The 26,862-nt window shown below is 44.8% G+C and overlaps 1 protein-coding gene and 1 long non-coding RNA gene across 42 annotated transcripts; one reads left to right on the forward strand and one right to left on the reverse strand.

Moving 5' to 3' along the window:
• Window positions 1–1,187: 1,187 nt before the first annotated feature.
• LOC123170335 (uncharacterized) lies at window positions 1,188–8,788 on the reverse strand. Of its 34 annotated transcripts, none has more exons than XR_006485163.1 (12): window positions 8,200–8,788; window positions 7,916–7,932; window positions 7,703–7,807; window positions 7,396–7,483; window positions 7,244–7,312; window positions 6,487–6,855; window positions 6,264–6,333; window positions 5,850–5,966; window positions 5,484–5,657; window positions 4,749–4,955; window positions 3,113–4,274; window positions 2,041–2,959 (listed from the first exon to the last, which is right to left on the reverse strand). It is a non-coding gene; the product is annotated as an uncharacterized lncRNA (long non-coding RNA). The 34 variants fall into 34 exon arrangements; XR_006485170.1 differs by having other exon boundaries at window positions 7,703–7,764; window positions 7,876–7,932; XR_006485160.1 differs by having other exon boundaries at window positions 7,876–7,932.
• Window positions 8,789–9,020: 232 nt separating this feature from the next.
• On the forward strand, window positions 9,021–18,272 carry LOC123170334 (protein WHAT'S THIS FACTOR 1 homolog, chloroplastic). 8 transcript variants are annotated; one of them, XM_044588188.1, is made up of 5 exons: window positions 9,021–10,957; window positions 11,691–12,100; window positions 14,030–14,972; window positions 15,218–15,347; window positions 16,074–17,073. In XM_044588188.1, exon 1 carries the CDS (start codon window positions 9,169–9,171, stop codon window positions 10,339–10,341), a length of 1,173 nt encoding a protein of 390 aa, XP_044444123.1. In that variant the 5' UTR covers window positions 9,021–9,168; the 3' UTR covers window positions 10,342–10,957; window positions 11,691–12,100; window positions 14,030–14,972; window positions 15,218–15,347; window positions 16,074–17,073. The 8 variants fall into 8 exon arrangements, with proteins under 8 accessions (XP_044444123.1, XP_044444124.1, XP_044444122.1 ...); XM_044588189.1 differs by having other exon boundaries at window positions 14,030–14,372; window positions 14,846–14,972; window positions 15,218–17,073; XM_044588187.1 differs by having other exon boundaries at window positions 14,030–15,347.
• Window positions 18,273–26,862: the final 8,590 nt, after the last annotated feature.

The following is a 26,862-nucleotide window of genomic DNA, read 5'->3' on the forward strand; positions in this document are numbered from 1 at the left end:
TTGTTCGGGATGGATGGTGCAAACGAAATGCTGTAACATGATGTGTCGGCTATCCCTCTAAACACCACCACCATCTCCGCCACCTGAGATATCCTGTACCCCGCCTTCAAATCCGTTAATCCCCTGCCCCTTCTCATCCAACGATGACCCGCCTCTAATTCTTCGTTTTCCTCCCGTAGCCGCAGATTTTTTATTCGACCACTTTGTCAACCCGCCCGCCTCTCCCTGCCTAAGCACCTGCCACCGCCACCCTACAGCCGGTGAGTGTTGCCACACGTCGCCACTTGCTGAAGTCACCACCTCAGTCAACGCTGACACCAGTCGTTCCTCTAAAACCTACCACCATTTTGGTGCCCACGACCTCCCGCACCCCGCACTCGAGACCGCTAACCCCTTGCCTCTCCTCCGCCGCCAACACCCGCTGCTGCTACTACTCTTCTTCCTCCCTCTGCATACCTTTTTCTCCGTCCAGTCTATTGACCCGCCCACCTCTACCTACGAAACCACTTGCCACCACCATCAACAGTCAGCAAATGTCGTCACGCACTACCTCCCTCTACCTGAGTTGCCGCCCAACCCTCTAAATAGTGCCACAATCTCTAGCGCTCACGACCTTCCGCACCACAATAATCAATGGTTGGCCATATATGAAGAAAAAAGAAGGATCAAGATGGTTCTCTGAAGAAGTCATACCATCTCTTGTCACACATCATGTTCATAGATCCTAGGCATACTCTCTTCTCTCAACTTCATTATCATCTTTTTGGACTACAAAATCTAACACTCATGTTCTGAATAATCAATAGAATAAATTAATTTCAAGACATGTCATGGATGAATTATTTGGGTGCCATACTTAAAAATAATAACCATTTATGCCTGGGAGATATTTGGTAGGTTACACCGAATGCCATGTAGAAGCGACGCCCAATTTGAATGGATGCATCGTCTTTCGAGTCCGATAAATATCATTGGCATGCAAACTTGAGATATTTTGCCATCACCTGCGTTAAGTATGGCGCCTCTCCGCCGCAAGAAAGAGGTGGGCTTCAGAATCAGATCAATAAAAATAAGTGGGATCCGGGATTTCTGGATTCAATGTATTCCCTTGTGTTGCTACGGGCCTTTTAACTTTTTTTCTGATGACTTTTTGTATTGTTGTATAAGACTTGGTGACTTTTTTACCCCTTCCAACGACGTCGTTGGGACCCTTCTTGATGGATTCATTTGAACTTCGACATAATTCATCTCCATCGCTATCGTAATCTACAAAAAAGAATATATATATATATATATATATATATATATATAGAGAGAGAGAGAGAGAGAGAGAGAGAGAGAGAGAAATACACCTTTTGTATTATTGTGTGTAGTTTATATACAAAGAAGAACCATAATTTGTATACATCTCTTCTGATTTTGTAAAGTTTGATGAGTTTTCAGTCTAGTCAATCATAATTACGTCAGTGACTTTGTCGATCAACAGTAGCATCATCCGCATCCATTGACTTTTATCTCTGATGTACAAAAGTGAACATATACATATCTTAAAAAAGCTCATATATAATACTCCCTCCGTCCCAAAATTCTTGATACATCCGTATCTAGACAAATCTAAGACAAGAATTTTGGGACGGAGGGAGTATATATTTATTCGGTCAGCTGCTACATGCAAGCAGGTGACCGCTTTTAGTAGGGTGAGTCGCATCCCAATTTTAATAACATGTAGACTCATCTGTAAATCACTTGTTAGTAATTATTCTCAAGAAATAACTTGTTAGGGTTTGTGATATTTTTTACTGTATAAAGAAGTATGTGACATTTCTCTCATAGCAAACCATCGTTTTTTCCAAAAAAAAGTAAACACCTTTTATTCTTATCTTAAAAATGCAATTCACCATCTTACTCTCTCGCCACATGACATAGTGCTGACACTCACATCTCATCTCCCGGCTTGCTATCCCCGCCGCGGCTTCTTACAGCCCCCCCCTCTACACCACGACATTCAGCCCACACCTTACTCTCACAGTCACCCCGCCCCCGGCCCCTTCGACAACATTGCCCGCCCCCCTTCTCTCTCCCTCCACGGCGTCCCAAGCCAATTCCTGGTGCCAAGGTGTGCACACCATCGTGGTCGAGGGCGACCACCATGACGATGCAACCTGCTGCTCACCGTAGCTCCGCACCTTCTTGAAGTACAGCGGCCACAATCATGTCCCAAGCTTATGTGTCCATCCTTTTATCTAGAGTATATTATCACTGCTGAAATCATAATTCAAGATATGGTACAAACTTCAGTATCAATACATCATAATAAACCAAATGCATCGGGGATCTGGGTGTACTATCCTAACAGAGGCATTGTTTCGCTACGAAGCCTGAATATTTTCTCTACCACATTCGATTTTGCTGCAACGCATAACCGATTTTGTTACCTTGAAAATTCAGTATTGTACAAGCTACCTGCCACCGGTGAACTCAAAGTGGATGCTTAAAAAAGGGCTCTGATAACTTCCACATTATAAGAAATATCAGGATGGATACATTGGCAAAAGCATGTGCAGATTTGCAGGTTATATCTTCTATGTGCAAAAGAATAGATAGACAACACAATTAAGCAAACAATTAATTAACAATTTGAACTATTTTTATGGATAGTTTAAGAAGGTTACCTTCAGCTCAGATAAACCAAAATATATGGACAAAGGTAATAATCCAAGGAGTAGTGGAGCAAGGAGATCTGAGAACATCCACACAATATTTTCTCAATCAATCGATCAGCTCAATTTGTCCACACTCATGGAATAATTCCTCTCATTCAATGGTATATACAGTCCATTGGAAACTTCAAGCAAATGACCATGCTCCATACAACTCAAGATTTAGCCTTTTTGATTTCTCGGGCAACCAGCCAACATATAATTTTTGCCTTCCAAAGTGAATATATATAATGGAACCGCTGAAAATATATGAAAGAAATAGATTGTAACACACATATGAATGCAACAAAAAATCTATTGTGTATTTAGGATTTAGAGGACCATTTACGAATAATAATAGAGGAATGGCTGATTGTAAAAGAGCTATGAAGGAAACATCACAAGCACCATACTGAATAATTCCACGCACGAGCTTTTCCTCGCAGAATCACAACTTCATAAGACATCCTTAAAAATCAGCCATCAGTAAATAGCTTGTTGAATCCAGACATGGTATGCAAACATTTCGCTACATCTGGTTCCATATTCTGTATAGAAATCAAGTAGACATGGAAGTATACTCATATATCGCTGAATCTTGTAAAACATTTAAAAGGTAATTAGACACATTTTAACAACACTCTCTCGGCTCTTAAATAAGTGATATTTTTACTTGCCGAGTTTGCAAGGTACAAATTAAATCATAAATTATAGTAAAAACATAATCCACAGGTTTGATAATAACTAATCGATGAGCAGAACTTGTTTAACACATGAATAATCCATGACTATAAAAGAAGCTCATTGTACTCCGCCACTCGTCTATTGTGTGCACTGTTTTTCCGTCTTTATTGATCATAGCAAGATGCTTCCTGATCAAATAGATGAATGATTTAAAGAGAGCGAATGTAAAGTGGTAGGATATTTGGCATGCATCATCGACTTGAGAAAACAAGAACAAGGAATTCACCTTGATAATTTTGGGTAAACAAATTAATCTGGCTATTGCCGTACATGGATAATTAGATTCTCTGCAGATTCACAAAACAATCATTTGTGACTGTTATGCAGTTGTGCAGATGTATGCACGCTATTCATATATAAGTGCCTACATGAAACAAGAATAAAATCAGAGTCCGTAACTAAGTTACTGAAAAAGAGCATTTGCACACAAATTGATAATATCAAGGGAAGAACAGGAAGCGAAGGGAGTCAGATGGGTTACATATCCAGTGGGAGCAGTAGTAGATGCTTGGCGGCTGGTTGGATAGGATGGTGATAGTGGGGGGGATGCTCCCCATCAGGTCGACAAGCCGGAGGTTGTCCCAGCAGGACCCCTTGTCGGATAGCGCCTGGGTGAACCTGTTGCCGGCTATGCTCAGGTACTGGACAGACAGTAGCGCCAACAGGAACGGCCCGACGAAGGGCTTCCGTGACACGTCCATATGCTCCAGCAGGTAGAAGGAGAGCCAGTGAACTTGTTCTGGCTCAGCACCACCGACGCCACTTTCCTCCCAAGACGCCCGAGCTATGATGTCATTACTCCTATCGTCTCTTACATAATTAACGTGTTTCCTATGCAATCATGGTACCGAGACACACATGAGTAATCTGCATGTATAGTTCTCTAATAATTAATCGTACATTCTGATTTCCAACTAATCCAATGTGCTAGTGCATCAGGCTCAACCAACCTTAATGCTAGGTTGAGCGGCATTCTAATTTCTAACTAATCTGATGGAATCCTCCTATGACACATCCTCTCTGCTTCCCACCTTCCAGCGGCTCGATGATGGTGATGAAGGACTATAGATAAAAATTTAACGACCCTTACTCTGTACACATTTGAATCTATTTTCAGATGAAAAACACTGAACTATGATAAAATAAACAATAATCAACGACCCTGGCTGGGGAATAATATCAGTCCTTCCTTGTACTAAACAAGGTATTGAGGGAAAATAAATCTAAGAACAGAATGTACAGATTGGCAGAAGCTAAACATCGAATGCTCTATTAGCAAGTCTAAATAATTTTGAGAAGTATTACCAAAGAGATGACTCTCCAGGCTGCCGAAGGGCATGTACTCGTACAACAGCAGCCGCTTGTCCCCTGCGCGCAGAAGCCGATCAGGCTGACGAAGTTAGGGTGGCTGAGCACCGCCAGTATCAGCACCTCCACCAGGAACTCCTTCCTCCCCTGCACGCTCTCTCGGGCCTGCTGCTTCACCGCCACCATTTGTGCATCGGAAGCGCCCTGCAAGAAGAAGAAGAATCACATTGTGCTGATGATATAATACATATATCATATATAGTCCAGACCAAAGAATGATCAGAAAATCAACATGGTAGTTGGATGTGTCAAACATCTGCGACAAAAGTGATTAAGAAATGTACTGTGTGAACTAAGGAAGCAGCATCGAGGACGACACGCAAGGAAATATGCTTGTCACTTGTCGGTACATTCCCCTAATCTCACCAAATGCGCATACACTTTTATTGCTTTGAAGAATATAAAGATAGCAAATGAAGAAATCAGTTGCTGCCTGCCCGACTCAGGTTTGCAACATACAAATGATATACACAGACTATGAATGTATTATAACTTTAGAAGAATATACATTAATCTTTCACAAGTATAGCGAAACTTATCATGGGATGGAGGGAGTACTATAGTTTAGCACATTTTTCTATCACAAGTATAGTTGTTGAATAATGACGAGCAATCTGAAATCATCCACTTACAAAGAAAGAGGGAAGACATAACACGGGCTTGTTAGCTCACCCATACAAAGTTGAGTCAGTGATTAAGTGGATTGCCAAAAAGAACATAGGGGAGACCATCATATCCATGTGTGGTGTACTCAGCTCCACCCTTTCTCGTCACTATATTTGTTCATGTTCTCTGCTGGTTGGTTTTCTCTGAATCTGCCGGGGCAGAGGAAGCTCTGTTCAACTCCTGCTCAACAAAAAACCTTTGTGAGACCAAACAACCAAAAATCCTTGTTCATACAAACATAAAAATGATGAACTATCCAATAATTTCTTCGTGATCATGCAATAAGCTGTGCCTTCCAAAACTTTCATATGGCTGCGGTAGATTCGGCTCACATGAAACATAAATAAAATAATATGTATATAATGATTTTACCTTATAATAGATGTTTTAGAAACTCATAATATATATTTGATAGCTCCACTCCAAAAGTATAAAATTCCTCACGTTGAATACCTATAAACAAAGGTGAAATAAGGATCTCTTTTGGACCTATCAATGAAAAGAGGAAAGGTTATGTCAGCGACCAATCGGAACCGTCGAAAGTTCAGCACATCCGTCTTTTAGCAAATGTACATGCAAAGCAATTCTTTCTCGGAGTGAACTCTGAACTATTCTGTGCCACATGTAAATAAATCATCAAATTACAGTAGGGAGACATGGTTTTTACATGTGTGGTTGGTGACCCTATAAGAATCAGCAGAAAGAAATCGAGTCAACAGAGATACTTTTGTAAGGGCCTGAGAGGTTATATAATGAATAGAAGATTCATGGAAAGACGTTACTTACATGATACATGTAGCTAGAGAATCACAGTGCCCTCAATTGAAGTTTTATGTTCTCCCCATTAGTGATCGCACTGAATCAAAAAGCAAAATGTCAGACAAACAGATTACCTGGAGTGAAGGCATCAGGTAAACAAATTATCTGAATCAAGCTCACTAAAAACAGAATCAAAAAGCTAAATGCCAAACAGATTGAGTACTTTGCCTGGTATACATACTTGTCCCACCTTGCATCAACCCCATGCATGGTGGTGGCATCAACAGCGTCATGAGCTCCTGCTGCCCTTGCGTCGATAGAAAGGTTGTCATCGTCGGCGCCGCGCGCCTCCGAACCAAGGATCCGTTTGGCATGGAGGAGAGCGCCATCAGATTGATGCGTCCATCCCCAAACAACGAGCCAAGATAAAGAATATTATGACTGGGAGTTGTGTGTCCCCACTTTGTGTCTGCAACCACTTCCTTTCTACAGCTCCAAATCAGGGGAGCATCTCTTCGTTCCCAGCGATACGGTCTATGCAGGAGCCGCCGGCGGCGGCGACGCCCCACCACAAAAGATTGTCTTCAAGCCGCGAGTTGCCGCATCCAACCCCAAGGACCTGCAGTTGGTAGATATTTATTGGGGAAAAATGACCAATAAAGCATGACTGAAGTTTAAACTTTGCATAACTAAAAAGTAATCAATGTATCAAAGGATTTGATCTATGGGCATTTTCCTTTTTCCCAAGTAACAACGTCAAACTTTTCAGGGGAAGGGTATATACAATATTTACTAAACTGAATGCTTTCCACGTGTTTTTAAATCAATGGATCCTCCTACAAATTCTTTAAAGAGTATAACTGGAAAACCATTGCGTGGGCAGCTGCTTTTCCCTCTCCTAAAGCATCGACTCTACAAATATAACACATTTTGTCACCGGAAACTCATGAATCATAAGGTACAGGGGTGGAGCACGCGACGCAACAGAGCAGAAGAGAATGTTGTACCTGAAACTTAAAGGCCACATTAAGGTTCGTGGGATTCTTGTCCGAGTGAAACAAATTGGTCTGTACAAACTGAAATATAGCCAGCGCAGCTATATCAGAACCCATGAGGCCATGAGCACACATATAGTCAGAAGCACAGCTAAATCACGTACCTTGTGAGCATACACCATTCCCTCCAGCCACTTGGTCGGGTACCACGGGGTTCACCTTGAGACACCTCGTGGATGACCTTCATCCCTTCTACACAATTAAGCACAAAAAAAACAAATTGAGTTCACCTTGCAAGACTATTGAGAGGGATTTAGGTCCTTATGAAGTACAGAGTATAGTACGGAAAAGGGGTTCTCTCCTAAAGAAAATAATGCAGCCTCCATCCAGAAACAAATGGCGAATTAAGCACCCTCCAGTTCAATTTCACTCTCATCTAAATTCTATTTTCATGAGAAATTAATCAATTACCTAGGGTTAGTCCAGTTCATCCAAAACAGTGGAGCTCCAAGGAAGAAAGAAGAACGGTTGATCTAAAACAGGGAAGAAACAGGGCTATCACCTTCAAGATTAGTTCTGTATCAAAGCAAGAGCTCACGATTAGTTCTGGGAATTTTGAGTGATGAAGATAAGAAATGCAGTACCGGTACTCTTGCTCCCCTTGCTCTGAGAAGGTTTGCATACCTCAAAGTGCCCAACACCTGCCGCTGGCTAAAATAGTGTGCATAAAAAGATTAAGAATATAAGCTACATTCAGATTAGGCTAGATAAGGAGCTATGCGCTTGTACACATCAAGCCTATATCGTTATTTTCATACACCAAGGCAATTCGAATGCATTAGATTAGTCCAATGTGGCTGATGAACTACTGTTAGGAAGAGAATGAACGGAGTTACAACCAGTTAGGATCTGCACAAGTAGGAAATATAGTGACCACACCTACGAAGGAGACTCAGGGAAGTAGTTACCTGCAGCTGCATGCGATGGGGTGCCGTGCTTGAACGCTTTGTTGTGCCTCCACCATGTAGTTTCTCCGGTCCACATCCCTGTCCCCTCCGCTGCCGCCTCCACCCCTATCCCCTTCTGGAAGCCTGGATCTAAGCGCCTGGAGAGGCGGTGGCGCACGACCGGATCACAGGATACATGGAGGGGGAGGTCACTGCTGGCGAGGCGCCGACCGATGGGAATCGTGGGGCGGAGTCATCACCGGGGTGCAGCGTCGTTGGTTGAGGCCGCATTGGGGAAGAAGAGGCACTCGAGGCCACCGCCCTGCCGAGGTAGGAGGCGCCAGACGGGAAGAGGTGCGATGCTAGGGATTGGGGAGGGGGTAGGTCAGCGTGCGGCGTCTCCCGTCATCGGCGGCGGCTCCTCAACGGGATAGGCGGCGTCTCCCGTCATCGGCGGCGGCTCCTCAATGGGATCGGCGGCGGCTCCCGTAGTAGCGCAGGGATCGACGGCGGCTTGATGTGCGAGGGCGGCGGCGAAGGATGCGAGTGCGAGGGCGGCGACCAAGGGATCTCGTGCGAGTCGTTCTCGCTCGAGGGCATGTGACGTCGCTCGTACGTGCGAGGTTTTTTTCGCTGGTTAATTTTCGTAGGTTTTTTCATCGCTGGTTAATCATCGTAGATTTTTTCTTCGACGCTTGTCTCGGGCGCGATCGGCTGTTACGACCTGAAGAGCGCGGGGGCTGGTGGAGGAGTCGATACGTGGTTTTTTCGTTCGTGGCGGGTCAGCCTGAGGTGGGAGTAGGTACAAAAAACCAGATGAGGTGGGACGAAAATAAACCTGGAACGGAGATAGAGATGAACGCATTCCATAGCCGAGTAGCACCAGCCCAGATAGAATAGACTATCAGCCCATGAGCAAAACAAGCCCAATCACTCCCATTACCCCTTTCCTGCCGCTGCCGCCGCCGCCGCCGCCGCTGAAGGGCGCTCATGGCGCGGTGGTCGTCTCCGAAGGACCCGGCTCTGGAGGCGGCCCTCCGCCGCAACCGGCGCTGGATCGTGAACAACCAGATCAAGCGCCTCCTCCTCCGCTTCCCGTCCCGCTCCGCCCCCGTCCGCCTCCTCCAGTCCCGCTTCAAGACGCTCGACCTCCTCGGCCGCGCCGCCAACTGGCTCCGCAAGTACCCCTCCTGCTTCGAGCTCTTCACCGGCGAAGGCCCGGCCGGGAGCGGCGGGGAACTCTGCTTCGGCTTCACCAAGCGGATGGCGGAGCTCGTCGACGCCGAGGAGGCCGCCGTCACCGCGTCCGAGCCGGCCATGGCCGACCGCCTCGCGCGCGTGCTCATGCTCGCTCGCGGGCGCCGCCTCCCGGTCTCCAAGCTCGCCGCGCTGCGCGGCCCGCTCGGCCTCCCAGACGACTACCTCCTCCGCATCCTCCCCGCCCACACCGATCTCTTCCGCCTCGCCAACCCGTACCCTCACCGCCGCAATGCCGCAGAGCTGGAGCTGCTCCGATGGGTCCCTTCCCGCGCGGTCTCTGCCGTCGAGGCCGCAGCCTCGGCGAGCAACTCCCTCCCGCGGTTCACCTGCTCGTTGCCGTCCTCTTGGGCCAAGTCCCACGAGAAGATGGAGGACTTCAACTCCACACCCTACATTTCGCCCTACTCGGAGGACGGGGCGGTGCCTGGCACAGACGCAGAGGCTGAGAAGCGTGCGGTGGCTGTGGTTCACGAGCTTCTTTCGCTCACCTTGTGGAAGAAGATTTCGGTTATGAAGCTAGAGCACTTCAGATGGGAGTTAGGGCTGCCAGAAGACACAGCTAGGATGCTGCTCCGGCATTCTTGCCTCTTCTATGTGTCGAATCGGTACAAGATTCACACGGCGGTGCTCCGTGAGGGTTACGAGGGGTCTGAGCTGAGGGTGAAGGATCCAGTGGTGGCAGCAAAGGATAGACTCGGGGAACTGATGCAGGAGGGTCTGCACGAATTTAATCAGCGGCGACGTGCTGTGAATTTGGAGAAGAAGAGGAGGAAAGGTGAGGTTGATGTGAAGAAGGAAGAAGAGGAGCTCGAAGATGAGGCAGGGGCACTGTTGGATAGTGCGGAGAAGAGGGAGGAAAGACGGAGGTTTTACAAGGTGTTGTTTGGTGATGATAACCGGTGATTGGTGTATGTAAGTCTGATGCCCCTCTATACTTGTTGAACGAATGATGATATCTTGAGATACACTAAAGCAATAAGAGTGACATTGCTATGAAGGGATGACACATCTATCTGCACATGGAAATTGTTTGGGTTGTTGTCTCGCTTGCTGGTCAAAGAGAATTGATTCCCAAAATCGGAGAACTGCAAGAATACCGGCCAGCCAGGCAGTTTGATCTTTTTGTAGATTATAGCATGCCCCTTCAGGATAAAAGCAATCACTTATGGATTCTCCTAAATGACTAAATGGTGGAATTCTGGTGTAAAAGGGGTCCTTATCAAGGAAACCAAACATATGGATGCAATCAAGTAACAATGTGTGTGAGAAAGATCGACAGATCTGCAGAACTTGCAAGTGAAATGCCAATGCAAACTGGTCTTATATCGTCAGAGAGAACAGAAATCATGAGCAGCAAATGCTGCATGCAAGCATGTGCAATTGACTATCTACAAAAGTGAGCACTGCGATTTTGGTGGATCTTTGAGCACAGTTGGAGTTGTAGCCTTCTGCCGGAATATGTTTTGTATAGCAAATATGATCATCCCCAGAAATGGAACTTTGATGAGAATGATTTTAGGTACACACCTTTTTCCCGGTTTTTTAGGAAAATGTTTTGTTATAGTTGAACTTCTGTGTGTTGGCATTTCAGTTATGAGGTTTTATAGATAACAACTTTACAAAAATTCATTCATGTCCTCTCTAGTCATTTTTATCACAAAATTCTTTAGTTAATCATTTAAATTCTACTAGGATGATGCCTTGTCCTTACGTAAGCACTTATTTGCTTATACCAGTTTGGCACTGAGTCGTGGACTACTGGACTAATGACTCATTGCATTTTGAAATGAGTGGTATATTTCTATGTAACAGTCCATGGGCCTGCATAACCAATTAACAGCTTGCTCAACGAGTAGCAAGTTATATACTATATGTTGCCTGCTGATGTTGGGGTATAAGTAGAAGTAAGAAAATTAAACCTAACACAGAAGGATACATAAAAGGAGCTTTAACAACTTGATAACCGAATGTGGCAAGGGTATAAGCCTGCCTTTATGTTTGAAGAACATAGAGAAATGGGGATCAATGGAAAGCTATTGAAGAGAAGTGCCAACCATCACAAGCACCAAATTCTGGGTTTATTCATGGTCTAAAAGCACATCCATCCCTTGTTTTTCTGGTGCTGCCATGCCTTCCGTTATCTTGTTGCTACCTTCCCATCCTGCAAATGTGATGTAAATCATAGTTTAGTATTTTTAGTCATTAAAGCTTGTGTTGTGAACATGCATGTTTTGTTTTATATTTTGTTTCAGCAAGGAGAGATACCTTTGGACATGTTGAAGCCACGATTTTCCAGCTGCTTGTACTCTTGGCATAGTGCGCAACTCTCACAGCACATGTGAACAAAGCAGTCCATGCAGGGTGATCCTTGGAAGTTGTACTGTGCCCACATTGAGGAACGTTTGGTACAAGAATACAACCAGTTGCAGCCTATGGATCCTAGCAAAACATACAGGGTCCCATGCATGCAGCATGCTGGAAACAAGGGGAGTTAGCCAACAAGATGTATGTTTTTATGCTTGATCCCAAGCGCAAATTGTAATTGAAGCACATACATCCTGAGCCTCTGTCCACAACCTCAGCAATGCGACCAAATGTAATGCAGGGGCACCAACAAGTCAAGCAACCTGCAGCATTAGCCACAAAAATGAAGCATCAGGATGTAAGTGAAATGCACTCTTATAAACCCCCCAATGTATAAGCCATAAGGACTTGTGAGAAGAGCATGAAAGATAGTTCTCCATACAGGTGCCGCAATCTCCAAAGCAGTCACAAAGCCCAACCGACCACTTCCCTGACATGCTGCTGATTTCTTGTGGTTGTGATCTGTGGAATATGGAAATAGATGGTGTGTAGCTGTGCCTTTGTGAGCAAGAATACCTTGATCCTGTTGGTATTTATAAACTAGCAACAACATGGTATCAGTGCCCATTTGCACAAGTATCTGCTCATAGTAGATTCCAGTGCATCATTTTAGTTGTCTCATGGGCTTTCTGTTTTCTTCTTGCACTTTAATGTTGTATGTTGTGTTTACAGGTTTTGCTGTAAATTAGCGTTTTTAGTCACATCATGTTCACTTGGCTTGTTCTGTTTGATTGCTCCTTCGGGAAATCTTATGCTCAGTTAGCATCTGGCAGCTATTTGGAGCTTCCAGTTTTGGTTGTAGCATAGACCCCTTTTGTTCTTTTCATCATTCATTACTTGGCAAGTAATAGCTGCTATGATGATTGGAATTCGTGGGCTGACGATGATAGCAATTTGAGGTCCTCACACAATGATTGGAATCCAGTCTCACTATGTTTTCAGTTTCATTAGTCGTGCAACACCTGATTGAAGCTATGGAAAATGTCACTGCAGTCCTCTTTCTGAGGCTTTTTCTGGGAGACTTTTCAATGTAAATTCGAGTTGGATAAGATCTTCTGCTTCCGAGATTTCCTTGATGGAGCTCATACTGTACCCTTAATAAAAGCCCCAAATTTCGGTTGCTGTTTTCGAGTTTCTTAATCGCCTCCAGTTCTGTGCTCGCTTTGGGCTTTGTCCATTTGTATTTGGGGGGCATTATCTGGCTCTGCTATCTGTACTGTACAGATTACATAACCTACAGATAGCTAAGATATTGACCAATTTGCACAGTTATGTGGAGATCATCTGTCATACACCGTGAAGTACCGTTGTTGGTGTGCCAGGGTTTGCTCTTGCAAGTCTTGAACTGCAGAATTTGCTGATCTGTCCCAAACTGATTGGCTACAGGACAGGCTATGGCGAAGTCAATGTACAAGGACTACATCATGCATGCATGACATTGACAATATGGTCCATATTCTGGTTTGATTTTTACCTTTTTGCCCTGTGGTTTTATCTTTCCCAGGACAATGTTTCGTGTGGCTGAGCTATCTCTTGTGTGAATTTTTGCCATCTCGACTATGAGCTTCTGCAGATGTCAGAACTTTTTCAACCTTTCTTGCTTGTTCTGTAGCCTTTTCTAAGATATTTTTTTCTTCAATCATCTTAAGCTACAAGATATCCAATCTTCAAGTATTATATTTCATATCCAGTTCGGCAGTCAGTACCGAGTCAAGAGATTCATAGCTTTACAAATTGAGCAGTACATTTTAGTTCATATGCCACTAAACTTCAGTATGGTCTACAACCATATAATGCTCGACTGTCGTCAAGACGTCAAGTAATAGATCACATAATATATGTTGCCTGCTGGTGTGAGAAAACATAAATGAAAGTAAGAAATTGAACCAAAATCACAAGGACAGATAAAAGGATATTTAACAACTTGGTTACCAAATGGAGCAAGTCATATAAGCCTGCCTTTATTATCCCTTCGGATGTTGGAGAACATCGCGAAACGAAAATTAACAGAAAACAGGAGAGCCAATCATCATATTCATAGCCATCAAATTATGGACATGTTCCAGAAGCACATCGCTTGCTTCACTGGTGCTTTCATGCCTTGCACACACCCCACAAACTTGTTGCTACCTTTCCATCCTGCAAATGTAAATGGTGTAGAGCATGATTTAGTCATGATTATTTCTTATTTGTTAACATTAATACTCATGATTATGCTTTCTTTCAGTAAGACTCAGAGACCTTTGGCCATGTTGAAGCCGCGATTTTCCAGCTCCCTGTACTCTTGGCATAGCGCGCAACTCGGGTAGTGGTGGACGTACCAGTCCATGAAGGGCCATTCTTGCAAGTTATATTGAGACAGCATCGCCGAGCGTTTGGGAAAAGAATACAACCAGTGACAGCATAAGAGCGACAGACAAACATACAGGGTCCCACTCATGCAGCATGCTGAAAACGAGGAGAGTCAGCCGAGAAGATCGATGATTTTTATGCTTCAAATCAAGCACAAATTCTAAGAGAAACACCTACATGTAGAGCCTTTGCCTGCAATCTCAGCAATGCGGCCAAAGGTAACACAGGGGCACCAGCAAGTCAAGCAACCTTCAATGTTAGGAAATAGAATGATACACAGATGAGTACTGCAAAGGGGGTAAATAATCTAGTCCCCCAGTACTTTGCATGCTGCTTTACGAAACCCATGTATAAGAGGCGCAAGAAGAACAAAAAAAGGCTAGCTCTGCATACAGATGTCGAAATCGTCAAGGCAGTCGAAAAGCCCAACTGACCACTCCGCAACCATGGTATTCGTTAGTTTGGTAGATTGTGAATTCGTAATCTATGGAGTTGGGAATAGCGTGGTGTGCACCTGTGCCTTTGTGAGCAACCAATGTTTATATACTAGTAGTAATGGTGCAGTACTAGTTAGAAGATATGAAAAGGTCAATTGATTCAACCGACTCCAGTGCAGAAATTTCTTTCTTGTTTTTATCGGCTTTCTCTTGCAATCTGCACCGGTTGTTGTTCGCTAATGCTGTGTTTACAGGTTTGGCTTTGGATTGGTCTTCCCAAGGACAGCGTGTTCAATTGGCATGTTCTGCTTTGGATCAATCTTTCGGAAATCCTATGCTGAATCAGCATATGTCAGCACTTTGGAGCTTCCAGCTTTGGTGGTAATTTCCATGCCGTATCGTCGTTTTCCTTATGTATGAAATCAGCCTGATAGTAAAATACTGATGATAATCACCATGTCAATCTCGGTCTAAAATGGGGGAACCATGCCTGGTGATAAGCTTGTAAAAGTGTTGGTCGTAACTTCTCCCTGTCCAAGTCTACAGATAGCTAAGTAATTAACGAATATTGCGCAGTTATTATGTGGAGATCCAATATCATATACTGTAAAGTCCCCTTGTGCCAGGGTTTGCTCTTAAAGTTTTGAGATGAGGAATTCGCTGATCTGGCCCGAACTGATTGGCTACAGGACTAGAGGGTACCATGAAGTCAACGTACAATGACTACACCATGCATGCAACATGGTCCATATTCCGGTTTGATTTCTTTTTGCCCTGTGGTTTATATCTTTCTTGGACAACGTTTCATGTTTCATGCGGCTGAACTACCTCTTGTGTGTTTTTTTTGCCATCTCAATTATGAGCTTCTGTATATGTCCAACCTTTCTCGAAATTTCTTGCTTGTTGTGTAGTTTTTTGTTATCATATTTTTTCTTCAATCATCTTAAGCATACAGGATGCCCCATCTTAGTATTTATTCCTCATGCCAGTTCGGCAGTCAGTATTGAGTCAAGAGATTCATAGCTTTACAGCTTGAGCACTGCATTTTAGTTCACAGGCCACTAACTTCGTACAATCTACAACCATATAATGCTTGTCAAGTGACAGATCACATAATGTATTTTGCCTGCTGTGTTAGGACATAAATGGAAGTACGAAAACTGAATCAAAACCACAGGGACTGATAAAAGGAGATTTAACAACTTGATTGCCAAATGGAGCAAGTCACTAGACCTGCCTTTATTTCCCCTTTGGATATTGTAGAACATCATGAAATGAAAATTAACAGAGAACAGGAGAGCTAAGAGCATCATTTTATGGACATGTTCTAGAAACACATCCCTTGCTTCCCAGGTGCTTTCATGCCTTGCACACATCCCACCATCTTGTTGCTACCTTCCCATCCTGCAAATTTAATGATTTAGTCATGATTACTTTGCCTTTGTGAAACGCATGAATTTTCTTGACTATGCATTCTTTCAGTAAGACGCAGCGACCTTTGGCCATGTTGAAGCCACGGTTTTCCAGCTCCTTGTACTCTTGGCATAGCGCGCAACTCTCACAGAAGAAGTGGACACAGCAGTCCATGCAGGGCGATGCTGTCAAGTTGTATTGCGACCGCATCGCCGAGCGTTTGGTACAAGAATACAACCAGTTGCAGCCTACGCAAGCCAGGCAAACATACAGGGTCCCATTCATGCAGCATGCTGAAAACAAGGAGACTCAGCCACAAAGATGGATGATTTTTATGCTTCAACCTAAGCACGAATTCTAAGCGAAACACCTACATGGGGAGCCTTTGTCCACAATCCCTGCAAGACGACCAAAGGTAACACAGGGGCACCAGAAAGTCAAGCAACCTGCAATGTTTGGAAATGGAATGGAACATAGATGAGTACTTTGCAAGTTTGCATGCTGCTTATGAAACCCATGTACAAGGGGTGCAAGAATAACAGAACAAAAGCCAGGTCTGCATACAGGTGCGGAAATCCCCAAAGCAGTCGAAAAGCCCAACTGACCACTCAGCAACCATGGTGCTAGTAAGTTTGGTAGATTGTGGATCTGCGATCGTTGGAGTATGGGAATAGCAGCGGTGTGCAGCTGTGCCCTTGTGAGCTTTGATGCTACCGATGTTTATATACTAGCAGTAACAGTGCAGTATCAGGTATGACAAAGTCAATTGCTTCAGCAACCAATTCCAGTGCAGAGTTTTTGTTTTTGTTTTATGGGGTTTCTCTTGCAATCTGCACCGAATATTGTGCGTTAGTGCCGTGTTTACTGGTTTTGCTTTGAATTGGTCTTCTCAAGGAAACCGTGTTCAATTGGCATGTTCTGCTTTGGACCAATCTTTCTGGAAATCCCATGCCCAATCAGCATATGGCAGTATTCTGGAGCTTCTAGTCTTGGTGGTAACTTTCATGCCTTATCGTCATTTTCCTATGTAGGAAATCGGCTTGATAGCAAGTAATACTAATGATAATCACCATGTAACTCTCCGTTTAGAGTAGGGGAACCATGCCTGGTGACAAGCTTGGTAAAGGTGCCAGTTATAAATCCAAGCCTTTAACCAAACACTTGCCAGTTAACATAACGTATACGTAGTTGTTTCTGCACAAAGGTGTGTCCTGCTTGAACTTTCTGGTTACGGCCATGGTTTCGTTTTTCGTATCGCCAACTAGAGCTAGAGTATTCCCTGTTGGGGATGATGTTCATGTGCTTCTTTTTATCTTCTACTGATAGGGTACCATCTGCTTGTTGAAGCCGAAAGTTCTGTAACAGTTGAACCAAATTTGGTAGAAACTGAATATTCAGAGTAGCAACCAGTCGGGTAATGCCTCCTGACAACCTAAAGAATTTCGACAAACGGAATGTTTAACACTGTTCTGGGGGCTGCAGTCAGCGAGTTTTTCTTTGGAACTGTAGTGAGTGTCTTTTGGTTGCTTATTACATGATGGTTGTCTCGGATAAGGTTTCTGGTTTAGAGGGGAAACAGTTTGTTTCGGATAGGTTGTGTTCAGCTGCAGCAAAACATCAGGCCACGCTCGCTCTATGCAAATACCTCTCGGGCCTGGCCCAAGTATTCGGTCAGTTCCGAAAGAGAAGTATACCGCCCCCCCCCCCCCCCCCCCCCCATACCTCTTCAATTGGACAGAAACCCCCAAAGTCTCTGAGAACCGGGCAATTCTCCACTGGGTTTTCGAGAGGATTTCAGGTGGTTTGATGATGACTGGGCTTGCTGACTTAGCAAAAGTGAAAAGGGATATTTCACCTGATCGCGCTGTCGCTGCCTTTCTTTCCTGATTGCCTCTTCATCTCTGCCTGCATCCTCCTGGCCACCTCTGCCGTCGTCGTTGTCGCTGTGGCCCTCATCTCCGCCGACACCATGGCTGCAGGTACGTCGCCGACCCCTATTTCCTGCTCCCCTTCTCAGGAATGCACATGAATGGAATGCACACTTAGTGAGACAGGGAACAAAAAAAAGAAAACAAGACTAGGAAGCTTTTGATGCATTTCAAGTACAAAAAACATTTCAAGCAGATGTAGCTAAGGTATGGACCATGCTTTCTATTTGTAGCTAAATTCATATTTGTCCTATTGCCATACTAAGATGCATTTTAGAAATATGAACTCAGCGCTATGTGAATGTTTATTTGTAGGTTGCTCCTATGGCTGCCAATGACAGAAAAAGGATGGGAATTGCTATGCAGTCCACACCTGTTTCTGTCAATCAATAAAGGAGGGAAGCTGGAAGCCTGAAGATCTCTGAACCAAGCTCACAGCCAAAGCTCTTATGTATTCCCTCTGTAAACAAATATAATACGTTTTAGGCCACTAAAACAGAGGTAGTAGTACCTAAGCACTGTGTGTTCAACCTTGCTGCTTGCAAGGAAACCATCAATACCAAAAAAGGCCCCTCACTATGACAACCAAGACATGTTTCACTACTTTCAGACATGTTGCTACTGTTTTTTTGGCACATTGTACTACTTGATATGACTGTTACAGTACTGTTTTTTTTGGCAAAATGCACCTTCTGCTATGATTGCTACTCTTTTTCATTGTACTACATGTCAATGTTACTTCTTTCTGGAAAAGATGCTACTTCCTCCGTCCCAATATAAGTGTCTTAACCTTAGTACAACTTCAAGTAGTACAAAGTTGAGACACTTATTTTGGGACGGGGGAGTACTATTTTGATTAGAAACAAAGCATCACATGCATTTCCATACTAAGATAGCTTAACTGACATTGGTCCCAATACATACATAGCAAACTGACAACCAGTACAGAGATGATTTTTTTTATTTTTTTAGTATTTTTTTGAATTTACTGTAGCTCAAGAGCAGATGAGCCCGGGCGCCGAGTTGAATTTCCGCTCCTTTAATTTCTTCTCCACTCCTTCCTTGCCTATTTCTCCATCTCTTCCAGCGAGCGAGCGCCCCTTGTGCTTCCTCTTCCTATGCACCTTCGTTCATTAAGGTACAGAGAACAAGAAACATACAGCCATAATCCTCTTCCTCTTCTAACTCCCTTGATCTTTGACCGTTTCCAAAACCTAAGATATCTAGACGTGCGCCTCCGCTTCCTCTTCCAATCCCCTAAGCAACCCCTGCCCTCTCTGTTCCTAATTCTTCCAAGAACTCTCGAACTACTGCTGCTCCATGTGTAGGAAACATTGCATGAAAAACAAAAATATTTCTATGCTCACGCAAGATCTATCCATGGAGATGCATAGCTACGAGATGGGGAGAGCATCTACATACCCTTGTAGATCGCTAAGCGGAAGCGTTTATTAACGCGGTTGATGTAGTCGTATACCTTCGCGATCCGTCCCGATCAAGTACCAAACATACGCCACGGTTTCTAATTATGAGGATTAGAGGTAGTTAGGGCTAGCTTTAATTAGTCAACTAGGACCAACTAAAGGAGGCTAAAAAACTTGTGTTCTAGGGGCTAGCCCTGCTCCTCTATATATATGTTGAGCCCTGGGGTCGTTACTTGGGGAGAGGGCCTCCCCAAAATCGGTTTGGAACACAAAGATAGTCCTTCCCGGACTCCAGGGCCAAACGCCACGGTACCTGGCGCTACGACGTCTAGCCCGGGGGGTGGGGTGGGGGGGGGGGGGCGGTAGACGCCAGGAACCTTGGCGTCTAGCCCCAGCCCTTCGAGAAAACCCCTTTGTGCACTGTCTTAAGGCCTTGTGGGACTTACCCCTTGGCCCAACCATATCATCCTATATATCAATCTTTACCTCCGAACCATTCCGGAGCACCTCGTCATGTCCGTGATCTCATCCGGGACTCCGAACAACATTTGGTCACCAACATACATAACTCATATAATACTATATCTCAACAAACGTTAAGCGTGCGGACCCTACGGGTTCGAGAATGATGTAGACATGACCGAGACGCTTCTTCGGTCAATAACCAATAGCGGGACCTGGATGCCCATATTGGTTCCTACATATTCTACGAAAATCTTTATCGGTCGAACCTTTATGACAACATACATAGTTCCCTTTGTCCGTCGGTATGTTACTTGCCCGAGATTCGATCGTTGGTATCTCCATACCTAGTTCAATCTCGTTACCGACAAGTCTCTTTACTCGTTCTGTAATACATCATCTTGTAACTAACTCCTTAGTCACTTGGCTTGCAAGATTCTTGTGATGTTGTATTACCGAGAGGGCCCAGAAATACCTTTCCGTCGGTGACAAATCTCAATCTCGATTCACGCCAACTCAACAGACACCTTCGGAGATACCTGTAGATCACCTTTATGATCACCCAGTTATGAAGTGACGTTTGATAGCACACAAGGTATTCCTCTGGTATCCGTGAGTTGCATGATCTCATGGTCGAAGGAACATGTATTTGACATTAAGAAAGTAGTAGAAAAAACTGAATGATCATATGCTATGCTAACGAATGGGTCTTTTCCATCACATCATTCTCCTCATGACATGATCTCGTTATCAAGTGACAACACATGTCTATGGTTAGGAAACCTTAACCATCTTTTGATCAACGAGCTAGTCTAGTAGAGGCTTACTAGGGACTTAGTATTTGTTTATGTATTCACACATGTATTTAAGTTTCCGGTCAATACAATTCTAGCATGAATAATAAACCTTTATCATGAATAAGAAAATATGATAATTACCAATTTATTATTGCCTCTAGGGCATATTTCATATAGTCTCCCACTTGCACTAGAGTCAATAATCTAGTTCACATCGCCATATGATTAACACCCAATGAGTTCTAAGGTGTGATCATGTTTTGCTTGTGAGACAGGTTTTACTCAATGGGTCTGCAACATTCAGATCCGTGCATACTTTGCAAATATCTATGTCTACAATGCTCTGCATGAAGTTACTCTAGCTAATTGCTCCCATGTTCAATATGTATCCAGATTGAGACTCCGAGTCGTCCGGATCGGTGTCAAAGCTTGCATCGATGTCCATAACTGAGAAACATTTCCTCAGTCCTCTTTAGGTACCTAAGGATAATTTTGACCGTTGTCCAGTGATCCACTCCTGGGTCACTATTGTAAACCCTTGCCAAACTCATGGCAAGGCACACATCAGGTCTGGTACACAACATGGCATACATTATAGAGCCTATGGCTGAGGCATAGGGAATGACTTTCATCCTTTCTCTTTCTTCTGCCATGGTCGAGCTTTGAGTCTTACTCAACTTCACACCTTGCAATACAGGCAAGAACCCTTTTTTTGACTGATCCATTTTGAACTTCTTCAAAACTTTGTCAAGGTATGTGTTTTGTGAAAGTCCTATTAAGCGTCTTGATCCATCTCTATAGATTTTGATGCCCAATATGTAAGCAGCTTCACCGAGGTCTTTCGTTGAAAAATTCTTATTCAAATATCCTTTTATGCTATCCAGAAATTCTATCATCAACAATATGTCATCCACATATAATGTTAGAAATGCTACAGAGCTCCCACTCACTTTCTTGTAAATATAGGCTTCACCGTAAGTCTGTATAAAACCAAATGCTTTGATCACCTCATCAAAGCGTATATTCCAACTCCAAAATGCTTGCACTAGTCCATAGATGGATCGTCGGAGCTTGCACACTTTGTTGGCACCTTTAGGATCGACAAAATCTTCTGGTTGCATCATATACAACTCTTCTTTAAGAAACCCGTTAAGGAATGCAGTTTTGACGTCCATTTGCCAGATTTCATAATCATAAAATGCAACAATTGCTAACATGATTCTGACAGACTTAAGAATCGCTACGGGTGAGAAAGTCTCATCGTAGTCAACCCCTTGAACTTGTCGAAAATATTTTGCGACAAGTCGAGCTTTGTAGATAGTGATATTACCATCAGCGTCTGTCTTCCTCTTGAAGGTCCATTTATTCTCAATGGCTTGCCGATCATCAGGCAAGTCCACCAAAGTCCACACTTTGTTCTCATACATGGATCCTATCTCAGATTTCATGGCCTCAAGCCATCTGTCGGAATTTGGGCTCATCATAGCTTCTTCATAGTTCACAAGTTCGCCGTTGTCTAACAACATGACTTCCAGGACAGGATTACCATACCACTCTGGTGTGGTACGTGTTCTGGTCGACCTACGAGGTTCAGTAGTAACTTGATCTGAAGTTTCATGATCATCATCATTAGCTTCTTCTGGTTGGTGTAGGCATCATGGGAACGGTTTTCTCTGATGTGCTACTTTCCAATTCGAGAGAAGGTACAATTACCTCATCGAGTTCTACTTTCCTCCCACTCATCACTTCTTTCGAGAGAAACTCCTTCTCTAGAAATGACCCATTTTTAGCAAAAAAAGGTCTTACCTTCGGATTTGTGGTAGAAGGTATACCCAATGGTTTCTTTAGGGTATCCTATGAAGACGTACTTCTTCGCTTTGGGCTCGAGCTTATCTGGCTGAAGCCTTTTGACATAAGCGTCGCATCCCAACTTTAAGAAACACACTACAAAAAAAGACACACCCGTGACATTTTGGGCCGAACAATTATTTTTCCTGTCATGCTTATGACACTTCTATGACGATAATTGTGACAAAACCTGGTATCATCATAGATGTGGTGGGCTCCTACTTCTATGACAAAAAATCATGACAGAAAATGGGCTTTTCGTCCTGGGCGGGCCAGAGACGCAGTTGCATGACATTCTTTGGGCCGTCCATGACGGAAAAAACCGTGGTAGAAGCGAGGGCGAGGAAAATATCAGGGAGTTCCCGGTTACGGTGGGTGGCCGGGGGCTGAGCGATGTGTGTTTCTCTCGTACACGTACGCGCGCGTGTGCGAGGCGTTGCGCTCTAACTGAACCCGAGCGAGGCGTTCGCCTACTGAACCCGAGCGATTGCACTGCAGGCTACGCGTTGCTGAACCCGAGCGATCGATCGATCTGGCTGTTAACTGGACCCGATCGAGAGATTCCTTCGCTAGTGCTGCTAACTGAAACCGATCGAACCAGCTGCCTCCTTCCCTTGATGAACAGTGAGTGTTGTTGGGGGGGGGGGTGGATGAACAGTTCTCGGTGGGGGGTTGGATGAACAGGACCCCGTGGTAGTAGAGGTCGTTGCCGCTGGATGAACAGGACCCCGATCGATCGAGCCGGTTGGGGGTGGATGAACAGGACCCCGTGGAGGTGTGGTTGAACAGTAGCCGATGGAGAGCTGGATGAACAGTAGCCCGTGGAGGGGTGGTTGAACAGGACCCCGTGGAGAGGGCTGGTTGAACAGTAGCCGCTGGAGGAGCGGTGGAGGCTAGATGAACAGGAGCCCGTGAATGAACAGTCGCAGGTGGAGGCTGGAGGAGGTCGACGTGGATGAACAGTAGCCCATGGAGGCTGGAGGAGGTCGACGGTGGAGATGAACAATAGCCCGTGGAGTCCCGTTTTGCGGTACGCCACACCCCTCCCGATGAACAGGACCCCCGTTTCGACCGTAGCGCTCCAACACAAGTCCGTTTCCTCTGTTTTGCGGTACGCCACACCCCTCCCGATCAACAGGAGACCGCTTCGACCGTAGGAGGTCCAAGAGAAGTCCGTTTCCTCCGTTTTGCGGTACGCCACACCCCTCCCGGTGAACAGGATCCCGTTTCGACTGTAAGGCGGTCGAACACAAGGCCGTTTCCGCCGTTCTGCGGTATGCCAGGCCTCGTTTCGATTGGCTGTTCCGTCCAAGCTGGTTGGCTCCCGATGAACACGACGCATTCCGTTGCCTCCCAATGAACACGACGACGCGGTTTCTCTGTTCTGACCCAGCCGGTTGGCTGCCGATGAACAGGACACCATCGCTGCCTCTCCATGTACACGAGCCCTGGCCGTACGTATGCGCGAGTAGGCGTTCGAGACCCCACCCGTATGTATGTACGTGGCCGTATTTTTGGCATGTGGCTGTATGTATGTGTACACGGTTTAGACGGGACAACCTGAACTGCTACGTGGGGGGCTCTACTATGACATGTGCCGCTACTTACTTGGCCATGGTTCATCGTTGCAGAGCGATGGATTGACCAGTATGTACGTACACATTCACGACAAGACAGACAATGGTACATATGCTTCGACCGGGTGGGTCCCAGCTGTCAGGGAGGATAAGGACGCACTTCCTTGCGTGCGAAGATATAGCTGCTGGGTCCCAGCTGTTAGGGGGGAATCATTTTTTTTGCCCGTAATAAGGACACACTTCCTTGCGTGCGAAGATGTAGCTGGTGGGTCCCAGCTGTCAGGGGGAGAAATCATTATTTTTTAGGGTAAAAAGGATGCAGTTGCATGCATGCGTCCATGGGCGTGGTGCGTCCCCACTGTCATCCTCCCACGTACAATCATCTTCCGATGACTCTCGTTTGTTGACCACACCATGCCGAGCGCACCAAGGCCGGCGAACGACGGCGAGGCCCCAGACTGGAATGACTCGGAGATGGGGAAGACGAGGCAGTGGAGTCGCAGATGGAGAGGAGTGGGAAACTTGACTGGTTCGGGTGCACGACAGCACTGCCACGGGAGACAGGAGAAAGAACAGAGGTTGAAGAAGGAGCACAGCTGTTGGATTAACATTCAAAGGTCCAGCTGCTAGAATCATTTGTTGATTAAGTTGACAAAGCCCTGCGTACACGTCAGCTTAGTAGGCCCACAAGTCAGCCACCAAATCTGCCGGGTCCTAGCTGTCATCGGGAGGAATAGTTTTTTTCGCATAACAAGGAGGCACTTCCATGCGAAGATACAACCGGTGGGTCCCAGCTGTCAGGGGGAGGAAATATTTTTTCAGCTTAATAAGGAGGAACTTTCCTTGCGCGCGACCATGGACCTCGTGGGTTCCAGCCGTCAGGCTCTCCACGTACAGTCCTCTTCCGATGACTCTCCTTTGTTGACCATGCCGCGCCGAGCGCAGCGAGGCGGTGGACGACGGCGAGGCCCCGGACGGGAACGACCCAGAGATGGGAAGACGCGGCAGTGGAGTCGCATATTGAGAGGAGTACAAGGGTTATAACTGGTTCTGGTGCGGTATGGGGCTACAGTCGGTGGAGAATAACAGGAGGTGTGGAGGGGTGGAGGGATAGCCTGGCCAGTGGTAGGGTAGCGCTTTGCAGCGATACATGCTAAGCAGAGCCGCTAGTCGCCGGAGGCCGGAGCAGGCGGTCCCAGCGAAGCTGGAGGAAGAAGATGAGAGATTGAAGGTGCATGCCGGCCGTTGGATATAAATCCAATGGCTGTGGATGTCATAATCATTTGTTGACCAAGTTGACAACGCCTTGCGTAGGCTTCGACCTATTGGCCCACATGTCAGCCTGCAAAAATGTGGCATATATTTAACCCATGTTTTCTAGAATTTACAGTCCATTTGCTGGGCTAGGTGAACAAATAATTTCGCGTCAATGCGGCCCATTTAATATTTTCTAAGAAATCCCGGCCCATTTGCACTTTCTTGAAATACACGAATTAGCTGGGCTCGTTCTATATATAATGTTAGGTTAGAAGGAGCAATTAATATCAAAAAATAAACCGGAGCGACACATTTTTTATATATAAAATTAACAAATTAGCTAGTTATTGCTCAAAACAAAAATGAGTGCGTTATTATTACATTGGTCCTTCAAATCTTCGCAATCTTTTGTACACAATCACCAGGATTTTTCTTGCGTGTGAGTCAAAAACAACCAGGATTTTCCTTGCCAACTTCTGTTAAACATTTACTTTTATAAGTTAATAACACGTGGGATGTTTTTATAATGTATATATAAGTCTCTATTAAATATACGATAATAGTAATAATATAAATATATATAATGTGGTTAGAAGGTAAAACATAAATTGGACACAACATTATTATTCTTATATATAGATAAATAGAACAGAGATCTGCGTTTTATTAAAAAAATACATTGGGCTGCCGATCTTTAAGAAAAAGTAAAACCTACGCTGGGAGGCCCATAGGCCGGTATGGACCTCAAAAAATAAGTTGAAACCACTGTCTCTGTATGTCGTGGGCTACGCATGTTAAAAAACAAAACCTAGGCCTAGCTGATACTTGTTCGCCCTCTGGAAAAAAATGATACCAGCTAGATCCCCGATACCCCTTTTCCCGCAACAACAACAACAAAAAATAGATTCCCGATACCCCTGACAAAAAAGCTCCCCGATGACAGTCATCCTTGGAAATTTATTTCGTTTATTGACTAAGGTTGACAAACCCGTGGGCCCCAAATGTCAGCATACAATTAGGAGGAAGCTTTTTTCCCAATGGGGCACTTGCTTGCGTACGGCTTGGACCTGGTGGGTCCCCACTGTCAGTCTCTCGGCGTACAGTCCTCTCCGGATTCCTCTCGTTTGTTGAGCATGTTGACAACGGCATACGGCGGCGCCACGGCGAGCGCACACGGACGGGAAAGAACCGGAGCCAGGGAAGACGCCTTCATTCTTTCGAACATACCGCACTAGCCCAGTGGCTGCAGCCCTCTCACCCAAAGCTGTACTGCCCGGGTTCGATTCCAACTGGTGTAGTTGAAAAAATCTAACACTTGCCAAAATTTTGTCCCTAGTTTACCCAGTTTTTCGCACACTCAACATTGTCTTGCCATTTTGAAAATAGCATATCTTTTTGACTTTGCATCATATGAAGATGTGTTATACATGAATATTGATCAGCATGATGTTAACTTATTGTTAGTTCCATTTTTTACCATGAATAAAATTTCCAATATTTTGTTATCCGTGTTTGAAAAGTGCCTGTTGATTTAAATGCTCTGCCTCTGAAACATGCAGTTTCAT

This window comes from Triticum aestivum, chromosome 7D, assembly GCF_018294505.1.
Source record: "Triticum aestivum cultivar Chinese Spring chromosome 7D, IWGSC CS RefSeq v2.1, whole genome shotgun sequence".
NCBI lineage: Eukaryota > Viridiplantae > Streptophyta > Magnoliopsida > Poales > Poaceae > Triticum > Triticum aestivum.

What these genes read in the sequence shown, in the direction of transcription:
- LOC123170334 (XM_044588182.1), top strand. Translation starts at nt 9,169, where the DNA reads ATGGCGCGGTGGTCGTCTCCGAAGGACCCGGCTCTGGAGGCGGCCCTC.